Below are 19092 nucleotides of genomic sequence, written 5' to 3'. Positions count from 1 at the left end.
ATTCAGGAAAGGCCAGTAGTAACATTTTCATTGGTAATATTAATGTTTTAAAACAAAAATGTTGCGATACGGATTTAAGAAATGCTCTTTGTTCTGTGTCTTTTCCTGCAGCAAGATTCTTTTGGTCATCTTTATTTGGTGATATCTCGTGGGTCAAAGCATGGAAATTGCCAAATAAGTTTTGTGTTAACAATAAAATTAAGGAAGTGTCTTACAAAATACTTCACAGAATTTATCCCGCTAAGCATGTTTTGGAAAGATTTAAGTTAAAAATTTCATATACCTGTGAATTTTGTGCACTGGAAAAAGAAACTATTTTGCACCTGTTTTTTCACTGCATTTACTCAAGATTATTTTGGAAAGATTTAGAAACCTTTATTAATAGAAAAATGAATTGTATGATAGAAATATGTGTATTTGATGTCCTTTTTTATACTCAGAATGATAACTTAGAATGCAAAGAACAACATATTATAGAGTTATTGATTTTATTAGGAAAATGTCATATACATAAAAAAAAGTGGGCTCAATGTAAACCAAATTTTTCACACTTTGTAAATGACTTTACATTGTATGTAAATCTCTTGGAACAAGCAAAGAACAAAAAAGCAATGAAAACATGTAATGCTTTGAAAGCACTGGACTTTATGTAATTTTTTGTTTGTATGTTTTTTTTCTTTTTTTCTCTCTTTCATTTCCTGACAGCTAAAGTTAATGTGATATTATGAGTATGTAATACCTCATGTTCTTATAGCATTGAATAAAAAAAAATTAAAAAAATTCAGGAAAGGCCAGATAAAGTCCAGAGTTTTGCCTGAAACAGTGGCCCATTTTACCTGAAACAGTGGCCCATTTTACCTGAAACAGTGGCCCATTTTACCTGAAACAGTGGCCCATTTTACCTGAAACAGTGGCCCATTTTACCTGAAACAGTGGCCCATTTTGCCTGAAACAGCGGCCCATTTTACCTGAAACAGTGGCCCATTTTGCCTGAAACAGCGGCCCATTTTGCCTGAAACAGCGGCCCATTTTGCCTGAAACAGCGGCCCAGCAGATAAAGTCAATTTTACCTGAAACAGTGGCCCATTTTGCCTGAAACAGCGGCCCATTTTACCTGAAACAGTGGCCCATTTTGCCTGAAACAGCGGCCCATTTTGCCTGAAACAGCGGCCCATTTTGCCTGAAACAGCGGCCCATTTTGCCTGAAACAGCGGCCCAGCAGATAAAGTCCATTTTACCTGAAACAGTGGCCCATTTTGCCTGAAACAGTGGCCCATTTTACCTGAAACAGTGGCCCATTTTGCCTGAAACAGTGGCCCATTTTGCCTGAAACAGTGGCCCATTTTACCTGAAACAGTGGCCCATTTTACCTGAAACAGTGGCCCATTTTGCCTGAAACAGTGGCCCATTTTGCCTGAAACAGCGGCCCATTTTGCCTGAAACAGCGGCCCATTTTGCCTGAAACAGCGGCCCATTTTGCCTGAAACAGCGGCCCAGCAGATAAAGTCCATTTTGCCTGAAACAGCGGCCCATTTTGCCTGAAACAGTGGCCCATTTTGCCTGAAACAGTGGCCCATTTTGCCTGAAACAGCGGCCCAGCAGATAAAGTCCATTTTGCCTGAAACAGCGGCCCATTTTGCCTGAAACAGCGGCCCAGCAGATAAAGTCCATTTTACCTGAAACAGCGGCCCATTTTGCCTGAAACAGTGGCCCATTTTACCTGAAACAGTGGCCCATTTTACCTGAAACAGTGGCCCATTTTACCTGAAACAGTGGCCCATTTTGCCTGAAACAGTGGCCCATTTTGCCTGAAACAGCGGCCCATTTTGCCTGAAACAGCGGCCCATTTTGCCTGAAACAGCGGCCCATTTTGCCTGAAACAGCGGCCCAGCAGATAAAGTCCATTTTGCCTGAAACAGCGGCCCATTTTGCCTGAAACAGTGGCCCATTTTGCCTGAAACAGTGGCCCATTTTGCCTGAAACAGCGGCCCAGCAGATAAAGTCCATTTTGCCTGAAACAGCGGCCCATTTTGCCTGAAACAGCGGCCCAGCAGATAAAGTCCATTTTACCTGAAACAGCGGCCCATTTTACCTGAAACAGTGGCCCATTTTACCTGAAACAGTGGCCCATTTTACCTGAAACTGCTCATGCAAAAAAAAATTGGCACAGCTGATGTTTTAAGAACTGCAGGGCCTAAATAACATTTTTCAATCAAATAATTTCAACACAAAATTATCAAAAACAGTCATTAATAATCATAAAAACACATGGAAAAGGCATATATGGTATTGTATTACTGTCCCAAGCGATTAACCAAAAAGTGTCCCAATTTAGCAGAAATCCCCCTATGACTTTCCCCAGCCAAACGTTTATATGAAGATGAGGATATGAGATGATGTGCTGGTCTCCCCATAGCAAACACATGTTCTGTCCACTAGCCCTGTATGAGCGGGTCATTAGCTCAGCTTCACTGAGGTGGGCTATTATTATCTCCTCTAATGGGCTTGAGCTGGTCATCGTGAGGGATTAAAGAGGAAGAGTTTCTACAGTCATTCAGACGGACGCCAGCATGAAGGATCCACACACACCAGGTACAGCTGATTTCTTCACAGAGTTTTAGAAGATCTGAAATGTTGTTTTGAAAGGCACCATCTTATAGGGCAGATTCTGTGCCATAGACATGCTTTATGTGCAGTAATGAACATTATGAACAATATAACAATGAAAAACACGACAATATCTGAGATGTTAAGTATAAAATCTTCCATTTCAACACTAAACACAGTTTTGATCTGCAGACATTGGTTTGTTAAGATGATCAACATTCAGATGTGATATATTTGATGGACAAAAGTGAAACTCTTCTTTAGATTTTCTTTAGTTATTGCAATGCGAGTGTATTAAAAACAGCAAATGCCATGAATGAAGTCTTCGTTATTCCCAAGCGTTTGTTTTCTCCTGTAGTTTTGCCGTTACTGGAGTAGTTTAGTGGATATTCTGTGTATTTTTAGGCGTGTGTTGAGTCTGTGATGGTCTTATTAAGGCTCGTAATCCACAGCTTAAAGACTTTCCTCAGGCTGATCTTGATCCAGCGCAGACACGCTGGACATTTGAGCTAGAACAGAAAGGACACGCAGTCGTGGATTAGGATTATTCTAGAACATCCTGAGAGACGAGACTCGAAATATGACAGATTTCAAAAGGTGGAATTTTAATATGCTGGTGTATCATTTTAGGTTTAAGTCTTTAATTAGTAAGTATGTAATCGTTATACTGTACTGTAGTTTAATTGTAGTCATTTTTAATATCGGTCATGTCGCCAAAAGTGGATATTTGTTTTTAATGACCCTATAAGTTATATTAACCCTCTGCTGCTCTTGGTTTAGGGGTTTCATTGGTCGTCTTCCCCGTCATTAGTGACCGACACCTAATAATGAAACTTCCTCCACTCCAGTAAAACCAATGCCATTTATTTTTCCTCAATAATATTTTTTCATTTTAATTTTGTATTTTGAGATGATTTGATGGTATTTTTTAATATTTATGCAATAATTATGGTCTATTTTTGCCATTGAAAATTATATTTTAAAAAAAGTTTCTTTTTTTTTTTTTTTAATTATTGCAGTATTTCAGGTTAAAATAGAGACTAGGCCTTCAAAATATTTTTTTTTCTGAAGGCAGATTAGCCCGTCTTTTGGAATAATTTCAGAAATCCTGCAACCATGTGTGTGACCACTAGAGTCTCTATGGAGAGGCTTGAGCATTCACTAGTTCTCTTTTGAACACATTTAATGATTTATTTGTTGTTGATGGATTTGAATATATATTTAAAAAATCTAAAAACTAAAAAAACTATTTGTTATAAAGTTTATATATATATTTTTTTAGAAATATAGATTTTTTTCTGTGAATTTGTGTTTTTGCAGATTTCCCATTCATTTCCTATGGTGGTCATTTTTGACCGAAGAGCAGAAGTGGGAGTATTTTTTTATGACCAATTAGCATGCTCGAATCATGCCCTCGATTTTTTTTTTGTGTAAACATACCTAATGCAAGAAAAGTCACCAAGTTTCATATTTTTCCGATGAAGCTGTGATTTGAAACAATTCCAAATGTGTTTCATAGGTTCAGTTTTTCATAGCTGTGTGTGCGTGTGTGCATGTGTGTGTGTATAAGTGTGTGTGTGTGTGTGTGTGTGTGTGTGTGTGTGTGTGTGTGTGTGTGTGTGTGTGTGTGTGTGTGTGTGTGTGTGTGTGTGTGTGTGTGTGTGTGTGTGCATGTGTGTGTGTGTGTGTGTGTGTGTGTGTGTGTGTGTGTCAATATCACACTCTTGATGTTTTAGAGTGTCACCCCTTCACTGCTGTGTACTTTTTTTCCAGCATTGTGGCCGATTTGTAGATTGTTCACACAAATATTCTGTGAATTTTTGTGTTTTTTCAGATTTCCATTCATTTCCTATGGTTGGTCACACTACATTTTTTTTTACGACCAATTAGCATGCTCGAATCATGACCCCAATTTTTTTGCATGTTGACATCCCTAATGCTAGAAAAGTCTCCAAGTTTCATATCATTCTGATGAAGCTGTGATTTTAAACATTTCAAAACAGAAGATTTTCCGGTCAGAAATGACGAAAGAGCCCCAGAGGGTTAAACCATCAACAAAATAAATTAAATATTATCACAAATGGAACAATTGACTCCAAGCACACATGCTTACAAAATCTTTAACACATTTGTAATATTGTGAAGAAGTCAATTGTGCATCACTTTAGGTCTCAAAGCTAATAGGATATTTTTAAAGTACATTTAATATATACAGTAACGAGACATTGAATTATTGCAGCTCATGAGAGTTTTTGTATGGCATTGCATTGGCCTGGACGTTCGATTCTCCAGAGTCTATTACGAGCAGATTTCCTTCATCATGATGCCTGTTCTCCCCATGTTTGAAGGTTAAGCCTCTGTAAACCTTTCTTCCGTCATGGAGGATCTTTAAGAGGAAGTGTCCCAGTCTGTGGAGACTGACACCGCCATTGCTTTCACAGTTCAAGACATTTACCAAACTTTTGATTGATTTATATTTCTTATGGCATTACCAAACTTGGTAACACTTTATAATGACGTTCAGTTATAAGTCACTAGCTATGTTTCCATCCACCATTTTGGGATATCGCATCAAAAAATGCTGAATGAAAACGCCAAGATGCGCATTAATGCACATAAATAATACACTGTCAAATATACACTCTTTGAGTCGGATACATTTTCTATCCGCTACGAAAACATGCACATAAATTACGATGGAAATGCATTTACCGAATAAATTCCTCGATGTGTAAATTCATAAAATGTTAGCATATCATTTATGAATGTATAGTCATGTTTTGTAAATTATTAGTTCATCATTAACTAACTTATAAGTGATTTATAACTGAACGTTATTATTAAGTGTTACCAAAAACTTGATTTAAAGGCTCATACTTGACTTATTTTTGTATATAAACAGATCAAAATGATGTATGTTTTAACGTTATAATGTAAAAAGTGATAACCTGTAGTTGTTACCTTTAAGAGCTATTTTACCTGCTGGTTTAACCCATAAACATTAGTTTTGGTGGTGTAAATGAATGTATTTGAGTCCCCATGAAATCAAAACTGAAGTTTTTTTGCAGTATGAATATGTTAGCCTTACTGTTATCTATAAGCTAGCTCCAAAACAATGACAAAATTACAGTCTCTCACTTCCACCAATGAGGATCAATGATATTGATGACATCACTGCTCTCTCACCAGATCTCTTCATATCATAGAGGATCCATGAATTTGTTTTTATCCGCCTCTTTTTATCAGTGTTGGGGAAACGCATTACAAGTAACTTGAGTTACGTAATAATATCACTTTTTCCAAGTAACTAGTAAAGTAACGCATTACTTTTCAAATTTACAACAAAATATCAGAGTTACTTTTTCACATTAGTTTGACTGACAGCTCTCCTGTCCTCATGTTGATTTAGTGCAGGTGTGTGTGTGTGTGTGTGTGTGTGTGTGTGTGTGTGTGTGTGTGTGTGTGTGTGTGTGTGTGTGTGTGTGTGTGTGTGTGTGTGTGTGTGTGTGTGTGTGTGTGTGTGTGTGTGTGTGTGTGTGTGTGTGTGTGTGTGTGTGTGTGTGTGTGTGTGTGAACATGATGGTTATTGTAGTTCTAGACTAAATGTGAGCATTTATTTATCTCACTTGCACAATAAATATTCTGTCCTCCTCAAAATGAATAAAATCAGTCAAATGCTAAATCAGAATACTAAACCTCTAATAATTAAATGTTAAATAAAACAACTATTTTTATGCATAATCTACCTTTATATTTAATTGACCAATGTCTTGCTGCTGACCTTTGATGATGAAAATGACTAGATTTTTTGTTTTTATTGGTCAAACTTTTTTCTCCTTCATCTATTCTCCATTATCCAGAGCTGCGCCCTCTAGTGTTCATGAGGGAATCTGCATTAGCTTATTATTTACATTTTGGTATGAAGAGGTCTTTACCGTTTCACAAAAATATAACTTTTTTGTTATAAAAAAAACTAAAACAAGCCCAGGTGAGAAAAAGTAACGCAAAAGTAACGTAACGCATACTTTTATTAAAAAGGAACTAAGTAACTCAATCAGTTACTTTTTAAGGGAGTAACACAATATTGTAATGCAATACTTTTCTTTCCCCAACACTGCTTTTTATATTCATTTGAGTAATTTTACTTTTTAATCATCCTGAATTTTTCGTCCCCATCCAAGGTACCAAAATACTACATGTCTTGGCGAAGCGACATGGGAAAAAAGGAAAGAATGAGCCAGTGGCCCAACCTGCCCTGAAAGAACCGGAAACCCGGAAGGTTCCAGAACTGAGCCCTGAACAGCGGGCGAATCAGACGGCCTTCGAGAAGGTCCTCTATGACATGTCCCACAATGCCCGGGTCAGCGATGATGTCATGCTGGGCCGCAGGATTGCTTTCTATGAACTCAGAGGAGAAATAGGGACTGGAAATTTCTCCCAGGTCAAACTGGCCGTTCACGCTTTGACTAAAGGTGAGACAATCAGTGTGTTTATTACTTACCCTGCTATTTTAAAGGTTCCTACAACAGATCCAAAGTAAAAAAACAAACACATTGTCTCATAATCAGGGACGCCGCTAAGGGGGGGGGGAGTTAGGACGATTCCCACACACATTTAGGGCCCTTAGAGATTGGTTTTATTAGTAGTAACAGTACTAGAAGTAATGTAATAGAACTTATAAATGTATAATCTACCAAAGAGTTACAAATATAACAAAATGATGGCTTATTTCTGCATTTCCGGCAAAATACACTCACAAACCACTCACGCTCACAGGTAAAACGACATTTGCTCAAATCCCACTCAACTGAAGGTATTTAGTTTTATATTTATGTTTAAATATTATAATGTTATTTTTTATGTCTAACTATGATGTCAATCTATGTTGATTATGAAAAGTGAACAGCATGAGTGAGAAAGGACACATCATAAGATGCGCAATGCCAGGAGACATGGAGAGGGTTAGACATGATTTTGACCACTTCATTAAGTTTTGTTTTGTAGAAAGCCTTTCTTTAAAATGAATTTCGTTTTGTATATATTGTATCTTAATTTTAATCAATGTTTCATCAGCCAATTGGGGCATTCTGGGTTGAACGAGCAGAGCTTAATTGGTCAGTATTATTAAATTGCAGACAAAAATTTTGGATAGCTAGGTTGGTGCGGTAGGGGCCCAACATCATATTCTTTCATAGGGCCTAAAATTGCTAGCGGCGCCCCTGCTCATAATATACATTGCGCATCACCTGTTTCTCACACAGTCTCAAACGATTCAGTCTCTCTTAACCCTTCCCTTCCTAGAGCCTATCGACTTCTCTGATTGGTCAGAAGGTCTGTTGTGATTGGTCTACCGCTAACAGAGCATGTCAGAAATGAGTAGGGTTGGGTATCGTTTTTTTTTTTTTTTCGATACCGGTGCCAAACCGATACTTTTAAAACGATCCGGTGCCTGAACTGATCCTTAAAAAAAAAAAAAAGCCACAAAATGAGGTGGATGAGATTAAAAAATGGCTTTTTATTGAATTTCTTTTATTATTTAAATTGAAAAATGTATTACAAGTTTAAAGTATACTTAAATATATAAAAATAAATAAATACAAAACACAATTTACTTAACAAATTCACAGTAAAACTAAAGCCACCTAACCCAACTAGGCCTAATTTAACTCTAAATACAGTAATAACCGCAGTCGTCTGTATTCTTGGTCTGCTACAAACCAGCTTCAAGCTTCAGCTTTATTCTGCAGAAATATGACCGTATTCTCTGGCTAAATATTTTAGAACGCATCGCCTTATTGTTTCCATGGTGACGCGTCATGCTTCTCACATGACACACGCGGTATGACAGCTCAGCTGTATCGGGTTTATTTAGTTTTTTCTTTTTTATTCAAAATATTAACAAACTTGCTAACTATGTCATGAACTATTTGATATTCTGATTTTCAGTGTTGGGGAAAGTTACTTTGAAAAGTAATGCATTACAATATTGCGTTACTCCCTTAAAAAGTAACTAAATGTAGAAAAGTAATGCGTTGCGTTACTTTTGCGTTACTTTTTCTCACCTGGGTTGGGCTTGTTTTTGTTTTTTTTTATAACAAAAAGTTATATTTTTGTCAAGACCTCTTCATTCCAAAATGTAAATAATGCGCCCCAGGCTGAGGTAAAGATGCAGATTCTCTCATGAACACTAGAGGGCGCAGCTCTGGATAATGGAGAATAGGATGCAGAAGAAAAAAGTTTGACCAATAAAAACAAAAAATCTAGTAATTTTGATCATCAAAGGTCAGCAGCAAGACATTGGTCAATTAAATATAAAGGTAGATTATGCATAAAAATAGTTGTTTTATTTAACATTTAAAGCTCCACTGTGTGATATTTTCCCCCATCTAGTGGTGAACTGGTATATGACCATCCAGTGAATATTAGTTTCTGTTCCTCCCAATTCCGATTTCGTTTCAACTCCTACGGTGGCCGATTTAGTCCAAGATTAACATGGCTTCCAGCTCGACCTCGTCCACATTTGACACGGTGCCTGTGGGATATTTTGTGCGCAGTGGGATGGTTGGAACTCAACTGGCCTAATTATTCGGCTAGAAAGAACTGCAGCTAATCCAGAGTGAACTTTGATGATAGTAATGTTTATTCAGTCATCCAATTGCAAGGCATAAACAGGTTTGCGTGGATATGTACATAAATGTGGTTTCTGTGAGAGAACAAATAAGGATGGTAAATATACATGATAATGACATGACAGAAGATACACAGTTAAGAACTGTATAATTATACTTATAAGTTACATTTGTATAATGTAACTGTAAACCAGAGCTTATTTTACCATATATAGGCGCTAAATGCAGCTGCATTAAAAGGAGCGGAGCTGCTGCTGCTAACAAAAGTATTACAAAAGTGTGTGCGCCGCTTTAGCACTGCAGTGCGCTCTGTATAACAATTGTAAATATGCCGATCAGACCTGATACATATTTCCATCAACATACATTACAAGCAAATATTTTCTATAAACGAATAAACTGATTTGACTGATTTTGTTGATAACAAAATAACTGAATGATTATTCAAATAGGTGAGCATTATGCTATTGTATGTTGACACAAAAATACTTCTGAGGTGACATCAACTGAATTACGCGATGACACACTCTGAAACACATCTACAATGACAATAACTATTATTACTTATGGAGTTATTAACGCACAGAAATACCACACAAGGAAAAACAGACTTTTGAGGAATAAACAAGCCAGGAAAACTCCGTATAACTCTGTTACTGGAGCTGCTGAGATGAAAACTCTCTGCGCATGCACCAGACAAGTCTGAACAAGTTGACACGCACATGCGCGAGGCAGGGAATTTTGTACAGTGCCATCGAGTGTTAAAACCGGTTAAAATGCGAAAGGCGAAGCTTGAATTTACGGGAATGTCCCTCTTTGGCTAATGTACTTTCAAGATGGAGGAGCAACATGGCGACCCGCATTCAAACCCTCACCCGTATGTGTTTACAATGGCATATTATAAACTTACCAGAATACTTTATTACTTGAAAGAAGTAAATATACATTAATGAGAACATATATTTTTGAAAGAACTAAGTGTTTTTAGCTAAGAATAGACTAAAAAAGTTACACAGTGTAGCTTTAATTATTGGAGGTTTGTATAGTATTCTGATTTTGCATTTGACTGATTTTATTCATTTTGAGGAGGACAGAATCTTTATTGTGCAAGTGAGATAAATAAATGCTCACATTTAGTCTAGAACTACAATAACCATCATGTTCACACACACACACACACACACACACACACACACACACACACACACACACACACACACACACACACACACACACACACACACACACACACACACACACACACACACACACACACACACACACACACACCTCTGCACTAACTCAACATGAGGACAGGAGAGCTGTCAGTCAAACTAATGTGAAAAAGTAACTCAGATATTTTGTTGTAAATTTGAAAAGTAATGCGTTACTTTACTAGTTACTTGAAAAAAGTCATATTATTACGTAACTCAAGTTACTTGTAATGCGTTTCCCCAACACTGCTGATTTTCAATATTTCGATAATTTTCGATATGTGTGAGTAAATGTGTGTTAGTTGAGATACTGCGCGATGGGCGGCACCGCGTTAGTTTGCGCCTCATTTTCGGATCTGTTGGATTTACATCACATACATTTATCTTCGTCTCACGAAATACATGAAAGTGAGTGACCGCTGCTGAACTGGGAGAAGAATAGATAGAGTAAACTATATAGTCACTATATATAATGTGTATCTGATGTCAATAAAACACGTAGTCAAATTATCTTAACTGTCTGAAAGGATTGTTTTTGCCGCTATAGACATCAGTGAGTATTTTCTGCTAGTACTTTTTACAGCATTTAAATGTCTGACTCTGAAACCTAAAATAAACATGATGTGGTTGAAAACACTGAATAGTTGTGATATGAGCGCTGAGCGTCTGTCTCTGGCTCGGCGCCGGCCAAAGCGCAAAAGCACGTTTGAATTTCAGTGGCACCGAAATGAGGCACCGAAATCTGCGCTCTGATTCGGTCCGGTACATACCGGTTATAAAGGTACCGGTGCCAATATGGGTTTCGGTACCCAATCCTAGAAATGAAACACTCATTAGCATATCTGAATTTCAGCTCCAGAGGCTTCCTCAGCACTTGATACACAGCGATACGAACAGTAACGATGGTGTCGGTCTAACCCGAACCCATGCAAAGTGGATTTACTTTGCAGCCTAGAAAACAGCGTCTTCTTGATAAGTGTTTGAGGGCGGGTCAAAGTAGATGTTGTTCGTGGACAGCCAATGAGACCAGACTCTAGTCTCTAGTCTCTAGTTTCTGGTCTCTAGTCTCTCTAGTTTTCCAGTCTCTGGTCTCTAGTCTCTAGTCTCTAGTCTCTGGTCTCTGGTCTCTGGTCTCTTGTCTCTAGTCTCTAGTTTCTGGTCTCTGGTCTCTCTAGTTTCCAGTCTCTGGTCTCTAGTCTCTGGTCTCTGGTCTCTGGTCTCTAGTCTCTAGTTTCTTGTCTCTTGTCTCTTGTCTCTAGTCTCTTGTCTCTTGTCTCTAGTCTCTCTAGTTTCCAGTCACTGGTCTCTTGTCTCTAGTCTCTAGTTTCTGGTCTCTGGTGTCTCTAGTTTCCAGTCTCTGGTCTCTAGTCTCTGGTCTCTTGTCTCTAGTCTCTTGTCTCTTGTCTCTTGTCTCTTGTCTCTGGTCTCTAGTATCTAGTCTCTAGTCTCTAGTCTCTAGTTTCTGGTATCTGTTCTCTCTAGTTTCCAGTCTCTGGTCTCTCTAGTTTCCAGTCTCTGGTCTTTGGTCTCTAGTCTCTTGTCTCTAGTCTTTAGTCTCTAGTCTCTAGTCTCTAGTCTCTAGTCTTTAGTCTGTAGTCTCTGGTTTCTTGTCTCTAGTCTTTAGTATCTAGTCTTTAGTCTCTAGTCTTTAGTCTTTAGTCTCTAGTATTTAGTCTTTAGTCTCTAGTCTCTAGTCTTCAATCTTCAGTCTTTAGTCTCTAGTCTTTAGTCGCTAGTCTTCAGTATTCAGTCTCTAGTCTTTAGTCTCTAGTCTTCAGTCTCTAGTCTTCAGTCTCTAGTCTTTAGTCTCTAGTCTTTAGTCTCTAGTCTTTAGTCTCTAGTCTCTAGTCTTTAGTCCCTAGTCTTTAGTCTCTAGTCTTTAGTCCCTAGTCTTTAGTCTCTAGTCTTTAGTCCCTAGTCTTTAGTCCATAGTCTTCAGTCTCTAGTCTTTAGTCTTCAGTCTTTAGTCCCTAGTCTTTAGTCTCTAGTCTTTAGTCTCTAGTCTTTAGTCTCTAGTCTTTAGTCTTCAGTCTCTAGTCTTGAGTCTCTAGTCTTCAGTCTTCAGTCTCTAGTCTTTAGTCTCTAGTCTTTAGTCTGTAGTCTCTGGTTTCTTGTCTCTAGTCTTTAGTATCTAGTCTTTAGTCTCTAGTCTTTAGTCTCTAGTATTTAGTCTTTAGTATCTAGTCTCTAGTCTCTAGTCTCTAGTCTTTAGTCTTCAGTCTTCAGTCTTTAGTCTCTAGTCTCTAGTCTTCAATCTTCAGTCTTTAGTCTCTAGTCTTTAGTCGCTAGTCTTCAGTATTCAGTCTCTAGTCTTTAGTCTCTAGTCTTCAGTCTCTAGTCTCTAGTCTTCAGTCTTTAGTCTCTAGTCTTTAGTCTCTAGTCTTTAGTCTCTAGTCTTTAGTCTCTAGTCTCTAGTCTTTAGTCCCTAGTCTTTAGTCTCTAGTCTTTAGTCCCTAGTCTTTAGTCCATAGTCTTCAGTCTCTAGTCTTTAGTCTTCAGTCTTTAGTCCCTAGTCTTTAGTCTCTAGTCTTTAGTCTCTAGTCTTTAGTCTCTAGTCTTTAGTCTTCAGTCTCTAGTCTTGAGTCTCTAGTCTTCAGTCTTCAGTCTCTAGTCTTTAGTCTCTAGTCTTCAGTCTTCAGTCTTCAGTCTCTAGTCTTTAGTCTTTAGTCTTCAGTCTCTAGTCTTTAGTCTTTAGTCTCTAGTCTCTAGTCTTTAGTCTCTAGTCTCTAGTCTCTAGTCTTTAGTCTCTAGTCTCTAATCTCTAGTCTCTACTCTTTAGTCTCTAGTCTTTAGTCTCTAGTCTCTAGTCTCTAGTCTTTAGTCTCTAATCTCTAGTCTCTAGTCTTTAGTCTCTAGTCTCTAGTCTCTAGTCTTTAGTCTCTAATCTCTAGTCTCTAGTCTTTAGTCTCTAGTCTCTAATCTCTAGTCTCTAGTCTCTAGTCTCTAATCTCTAGTCTCTAGTCTCTAGTCTCTAGTCTCTAATCTCTAGTCTTTAGTCTCTAATCTCTAGTCTCTACTCTTTAGTCTCTAGTCTCTAGTCTTTAGTCTCTAGTCTTTAGTCTCTAGTCTCTAGTCTTTAGTCTCTAATCTCTAGTCTCTAGTCTCTAGTCTTTAGTCTCTAGTCTCTAGTCTCTAGTCTTTAGTCTCTAATCTCTAGTCTCTAGTCTTTAGTCTCTAGTCTCTAGTCTCTAGTCTCTAGTCTTTAGTCTCTAATCTCTAGTCTCTAGTCTCTAGTCTTTAGTCTCTAATCTCTAGTCTCTAGTCTTTAGTCTCTAGTCTCTAGTCTCTAGTCTCTAGTCTTTAGTCTCTAGTCTCTAGTCTTTAGTCTCTAGTCTGTAGTCTGTAGTCTCTAGTCTTTAGTCTCTAGTCTTTAGTCTCTAGTCTCTAGTCTTTAGTCTCTAGTCTGTAGTCTGTAGTCTCTAATCTCTAGTCTCTAGTCTTTAGTCTCTAGTCTCTAGTCTCTAGTCTCTAGTCTCTAGTCTTTAGTCTCTAGTCTCTAGTCTCTAGTCTTTAGTCTCTAGTCTTTAGTCTCTAGTCTCTAGTCTGTAGTCTCTAGTCTGTAGTCTGTAGTCTCTAATCTCTAGTCTCTAGTCTTTAGTCTCTAGTCTTTAGTCTCTAGTCTCTAGTCTCTAGTCTTTAGTCTCTAGTCTTTAGTCTCTAGTCTGTAGTCTGTAGTCTCTAATCTCTAGTCTCTAGTCTTTAGTCTCTAGTCTTTAGTCTCTAGTCTCTAGTCTCTAGTCTTTAGTCTCTAGTCTTTAGTCTCTAGTCTCTAGTCTGTAGTCTCTAGTCTCCCACTTCTAAGAAATCCAATCAACAACCAGTGAATATGATGGAGGTGTTTTAGGAGAATGTGTTGCAGTCAGATGTAGTCACTGCAGAAGAGAATGTGGAGGCCACAGGTGGATCTGCTCTGGGAATCTCTCTAATATCTCTGAGGGGACGACTCTCAAGAAGTTTGCCACATATTGAAACATCAGACAAAATATTAAAAACATTTTTCATAGACTTAAGCTTTTATGGCTCATATATTATGATTTGGTGAAATATCGAGGACGATGTGTATGATACACACAGGTTTTTTACAATTATACTAAGAGGTAATGATGATAGTATAAAGCTATCAATAAGACGAAACATAACTCAGTTTAACGCACATCTCTCTCTCTCTCTCTCTCTCTCTCTCTCTCTCTCTCTCTCTCTCTCTCTCTCTCTCTCTCTCTCTCTCTCTCTCTCTCTCTCTCACACAGAGCGTGTTGCAGTGAAGATCCTCAATAAGGCGCGCCTCGCAAAGAAGTCCCAGAATGTGTTTGCCTCAGAGATCATCTGTATGGAAAAGCTCAGCCATCCGAACATCGTGCGCCTGTATGAGGTGCTGGAAACCAGTAAGCACGTGTACATCGCGATGGAGTACGGCAGTGGAGGAGACCTGTTCTCCCGCATCACCAGCAGAGGGCGACTCTCAGACCTGGAGAGCAAACTCGTGTTCGCACAGATCGTCTCCGCCATCAAATACATGGTGAGAAGATCCTCCTCTGACGCACAACAGCCAGAATCACTGTTTATATTACTCAGTTCAAAACCCTCATCTTAAAGGGACAGCTCACTCAGAAATGCTTCATCATTCACTCACTCTCAAATTACATTTGTTAGATATCCTATAGCCTAAATAGTTTTATATTATAGCCTAATTATATTGAACTAACTATTCATAATAATGTTCACCAATATTATTGGCAGAGGTGTTTTTTCATTACTGTATTTACTGTTTTTAAAATCATAAAAGTGCATCTGTCCATCATAAAAGTGCATCCATACATAATAAAAGTGCATCTGTTCATCATAAATGTGCATCTATCCGTCATAAAAGTGCATCTATCCATCATAAAAGTGCATCTATCCATCATAAAAGTGCATCTATCAATCATAAAAGTGCATCTATCCATCATAAAAGTGCATCTGTCTATCATAAAAGTGCATCTATCCATCATAAAAGTGCATCTATCCATCATAAAAAAGTGCATCTATCCATCATAAAAGTGCATCTATCCATCATAAAAGTGCATCTATCAATCATAAAAGTGCATCTATCCATCATAAAAGTGCATCTGTCTATCATAAAAGTGCATCTATCCATCATAAAAGTGCATCTATCAATCATAAAAGTGCATCCATCCATCATAAAAGTGCATCTATCCATCATAAAAGTGCATCTATCCATCATAAAAGTGCATCTATACATCATAAAAGTGCATCTATCCATCATAAAAGTGCATCTGTCCATCATAAAAGTGCATCTATCCATCATAAAAGTGCATCTGTCCATCATAAAAGTGCATCTGTCTATCATAAAAGTGCATCTGTCCATCATAAAAGTGCATCTGTCCATCATAAAAGTGCATCTGTCCATCATAAAAGTGCATCTGTCTATCATAAAAGTGCATCTATCCATCATAAAAGTGCATCTGTCCATCATAAAAGTGCATCTATACATCATAAAAGTGCATCTATCCATCATAAAAGTGCATCTATACATCATAAAAGTGCAACTATACATCATAAAAGTGCATCTATCCATCATAAAAGTGCATCTGTCCATCATAAAAGTGCATCTATCCATCATAAAAGTGCATCTATCCATCATAAAAGTGCATCTGTCCATCATACAAGTGCATCTGTCCATCATAAAAGTGCATCTATCCATCATAAAAGTGCATCTATCCATCATAAAAGTGCATCTGTCCATCATACAAGTGCATCTGTCCATCATACAAGTGCATCTATCCATCAAAAAAGTGCATCTGTCCATCATACTAGTGCATCCGTCCATCATAAAAGTGCCTCTATACATCATAAAAGTGCATCTATCCATCATAAAAGTGCATCTGTCCATCATAAAAGTGCATCTATCCATCATAAAAGTGCATCTGTCCATCATAAAAGTGCATCTATCCATCATAAAAGTGCATCTATCAATCATAAAAGTGCATCCATCCATCATAAAAGTGCATCCATCCATCATAAAAGTGCATCTATCAATCATAAAAGTGCATCCATCCATCATAAAAGTGCATCTATCCATCATAAAAGTGCATCTATCCATCATAAAAGTGCATCCATCCATCATAAAAGTGCATCCATCCATCATAAAAGTGCATCTATCAATCATAAAAGTGCATCCATCCATCATAAAAGTGCATCTATCCATCATAAAAGTGCATCTATCCATCATAAAAGTGCATCTGTCCATCATAAAAGTGCATCTATCCATCATAAAAGTGCATCTGTCCATCATAAAAGTGCATCTATCCATCATAAAAGTGCATCTGTCCATCATAAAAGTGCATCTGTCCATCATAAAAGTGCATCTATCCATCATAAAAGTGCATCTGTCCATCATAAAAGTGCATCTATCCATCATAAAAGTGCATCTATCCATCATAAAAGTGCATCCATCCATCATAAAAGTGCATCTATCAATCATAAAAGTGCATCCATCCATCATAAAAGTGCATCTATCCATCATAAAAGTGCATCTGTCCATCATAAAAGTGCATCTGTCCATCATAAAAGTGCATCTATCCATCATAAAAGTGCATCTGTCCATCATAAAAGTGCATCTATCAATCATAAAAGTGCATCCATCCATCATAAAAGTGCATCCATCCATCATAAAAGTGCATCTATCAATCATAAAAGTGCATCCATCCATCATAAAAGTGCATCTATCCATCATAAAAGTGCATCTATCCATCATAAAAGTGCATCTGTCCATCATAAAAGTGCATCTATCCATCATAAAAGTGCATCTGTCCATCATAAAAGTGCATCTATCCATCATAAAAGTGCATCTATCCATCATAAAAGTGCATCTGTCCATCATAAAAGTGCATCTGTCCATCATAAAAGCATGTGATGTTATATTTTTTGTCAGTTTGTTAGTTAAAGTTAATATTTACATTTATAATTTGAATCAACATTGTTGTTATTTGTTACGACTCACTACAACGGCTCTATTTATTCCTCTGTTTATTCTCCAGCATGAAAACAACATAATCCACCGCGACCTGAAAGCAGAGAACATCTTCTACACCACATGCTACTGCATCAAAGTGGGCGACTTCGGCTTCAGCGTGGTGAGCGAGGCGACGGAGAGCCTGCTGTCGTTCTGCGGCTCCGCTCCATACGCCGCGCCCGAGCTCTTCCGGGACCGGAGCTATGTGGGCCGGCATGTGGACGTCTGGGCTCTGGGCGTCCTGCTCTACTTCATGGTGACCGCCACAATGCCTTTCCACGCCGAAACCCTGGGCCGCCTGAAGCGCTGCATCCTGCAGGGGGCGTTCAGCATCCCGGCCTTCGTCCCGGAGCCCTGCCAGCTGGCCATCAAGAGCATGCTGAGACCGGTTCCTGTGGACCGCACCGCGCCGGCCCAGCTGATGACGGGCTCCTGGATGAAGGGCATCGAGTTCCCCAAACCCTATCCGGCGTTCAGCATGACGCCCGCGGCCCTGGCGGAGCCCGGCCGGAGTCTGTGTGTGGAGGAGCAGGAGCTGAAGTGTGCCCTGGCGGAGCTGGGCATCAGCGCCACACACCTGCGGAGCAACACCTGCTCGGGCCGCCACTGCCCGATCACCGGAACATACCGGATCCTGCTGCACCGCATCCAGAAGCGGAGATCTGTGGGATACTCCGCCCTCTATCCGGAGGACTTTGGGAGCAGGAAATACTGGGCCAAAAGCGCCAGGGCTCAGCACAACGCCTCCTCTGTGTGTAATGTCCTATAAACACAACCCTGATCATAGTTGACCTATCGATAAGCCCCGCCCCCTTAGCAGAGGTGGACAGTAACTAAGCACATTTACTTGAGTACTGTACTTAAAGGGTTAGTTCACCCAAAAATGAAAATTCTGGCATTAATTCCTCACCCTCATGTGGTTGGACACCCGTCAGACCTCCGTTCATCTTCAGACACAAATGAAGATATTTTAGTGTAAAGCTGATGCTGAGAAAGGCTTCAGATAGGCCTCCATTGGCATTCAGTACATTTACACTCACAAGACCCATAAAAGGCACTAAAAACGCCGCTACAAAGTCCATCTCACCACAGTGACTCTACAATAATTTTACGATGCGACGACAATAGTTTTTGTGCGCAAAAAAAAATCTAAATAACACCTTTATCCAGCTTGTTCTTGTCTTCCGTGTGTGTCTCCACGACGCATGCGCGAGAATATGAGCAGATCCGGCGTTCAGGAATCCATGAAATACACACTTTAGCCCCATTTTGAGAACTACGCCGAGTCCTAAAGCACGATCAGTGTAGAATTCAACAGCTGAGATACGCGCGTCTTCCTCTGCTCGTAAACAAATCTCTTCTGGGTCATGTGTCCGAACGCCGGATCTGCTCATATTCTCACGCATGCGTCGTGGAGACACACACGGAAGACAAGAACAAGCTGGATAAAGGTGTTATTTAGATTTTTTTTTGCGCACAAAAACTATTGTCGTCGCATCATAAAATGATTGTAGAGTCACTGTGGTGAGATGGAGTTTGTAACGACGTTTTTAGTGCCTTTTATGGGTCTTGTGAGTGTAAATGTACTGAATGCCAATGGAGGCCTATCTGAAGCCTTTCTCAGCATCAG

The 19092-nt window shown here is 38.9% G+C and overlaps 1 protein-coding gene across 1 annotated transcript; it reads left to right on the top strand.

Annotated features, from left to right (window-relative positions):
* Window positions 1-2558: 2558 nt before the first annotated feature.
* Window positions 2559-18231, top strand: LOC307142764 (serine/threonine-protein kinase NIM1; the record flags this gene model as incomplete). Its single annotated transcript, XM_079843842.1, has 4 exons — window positions 2559-2592; window positions 6789-7079; window positions 14698-14966; window positions 17488-18231. The coding sequence occupies exons 1-4, from the start codon at window positions 2571-2573 to the stop codon at window positions 18229-18231; spliced, it is 1326 nt and encodes a 441-aa protein (XP_079699968.1). The 5' UTR covers window positions 2559-2570.
* Window positions 18232-19092: the final 861 nt, after the last annotated feature.

The sequence above is a fragment of the Gobio gobio genome (assembly GCF_949357685.1).
Source record: "Gobio gobio genome assembly, chromosome: 19".
NCBI classification, from domain to species: domain Eukaryota; kingdom Metazoa; phylum Chordata; class Actinopteri; order Cypriniformes; family Gobionidae; genus Gobio; species Gobio gobio.
This window is presented reverse-complemented; position numbering and strand designations above follow the sequence as displayed.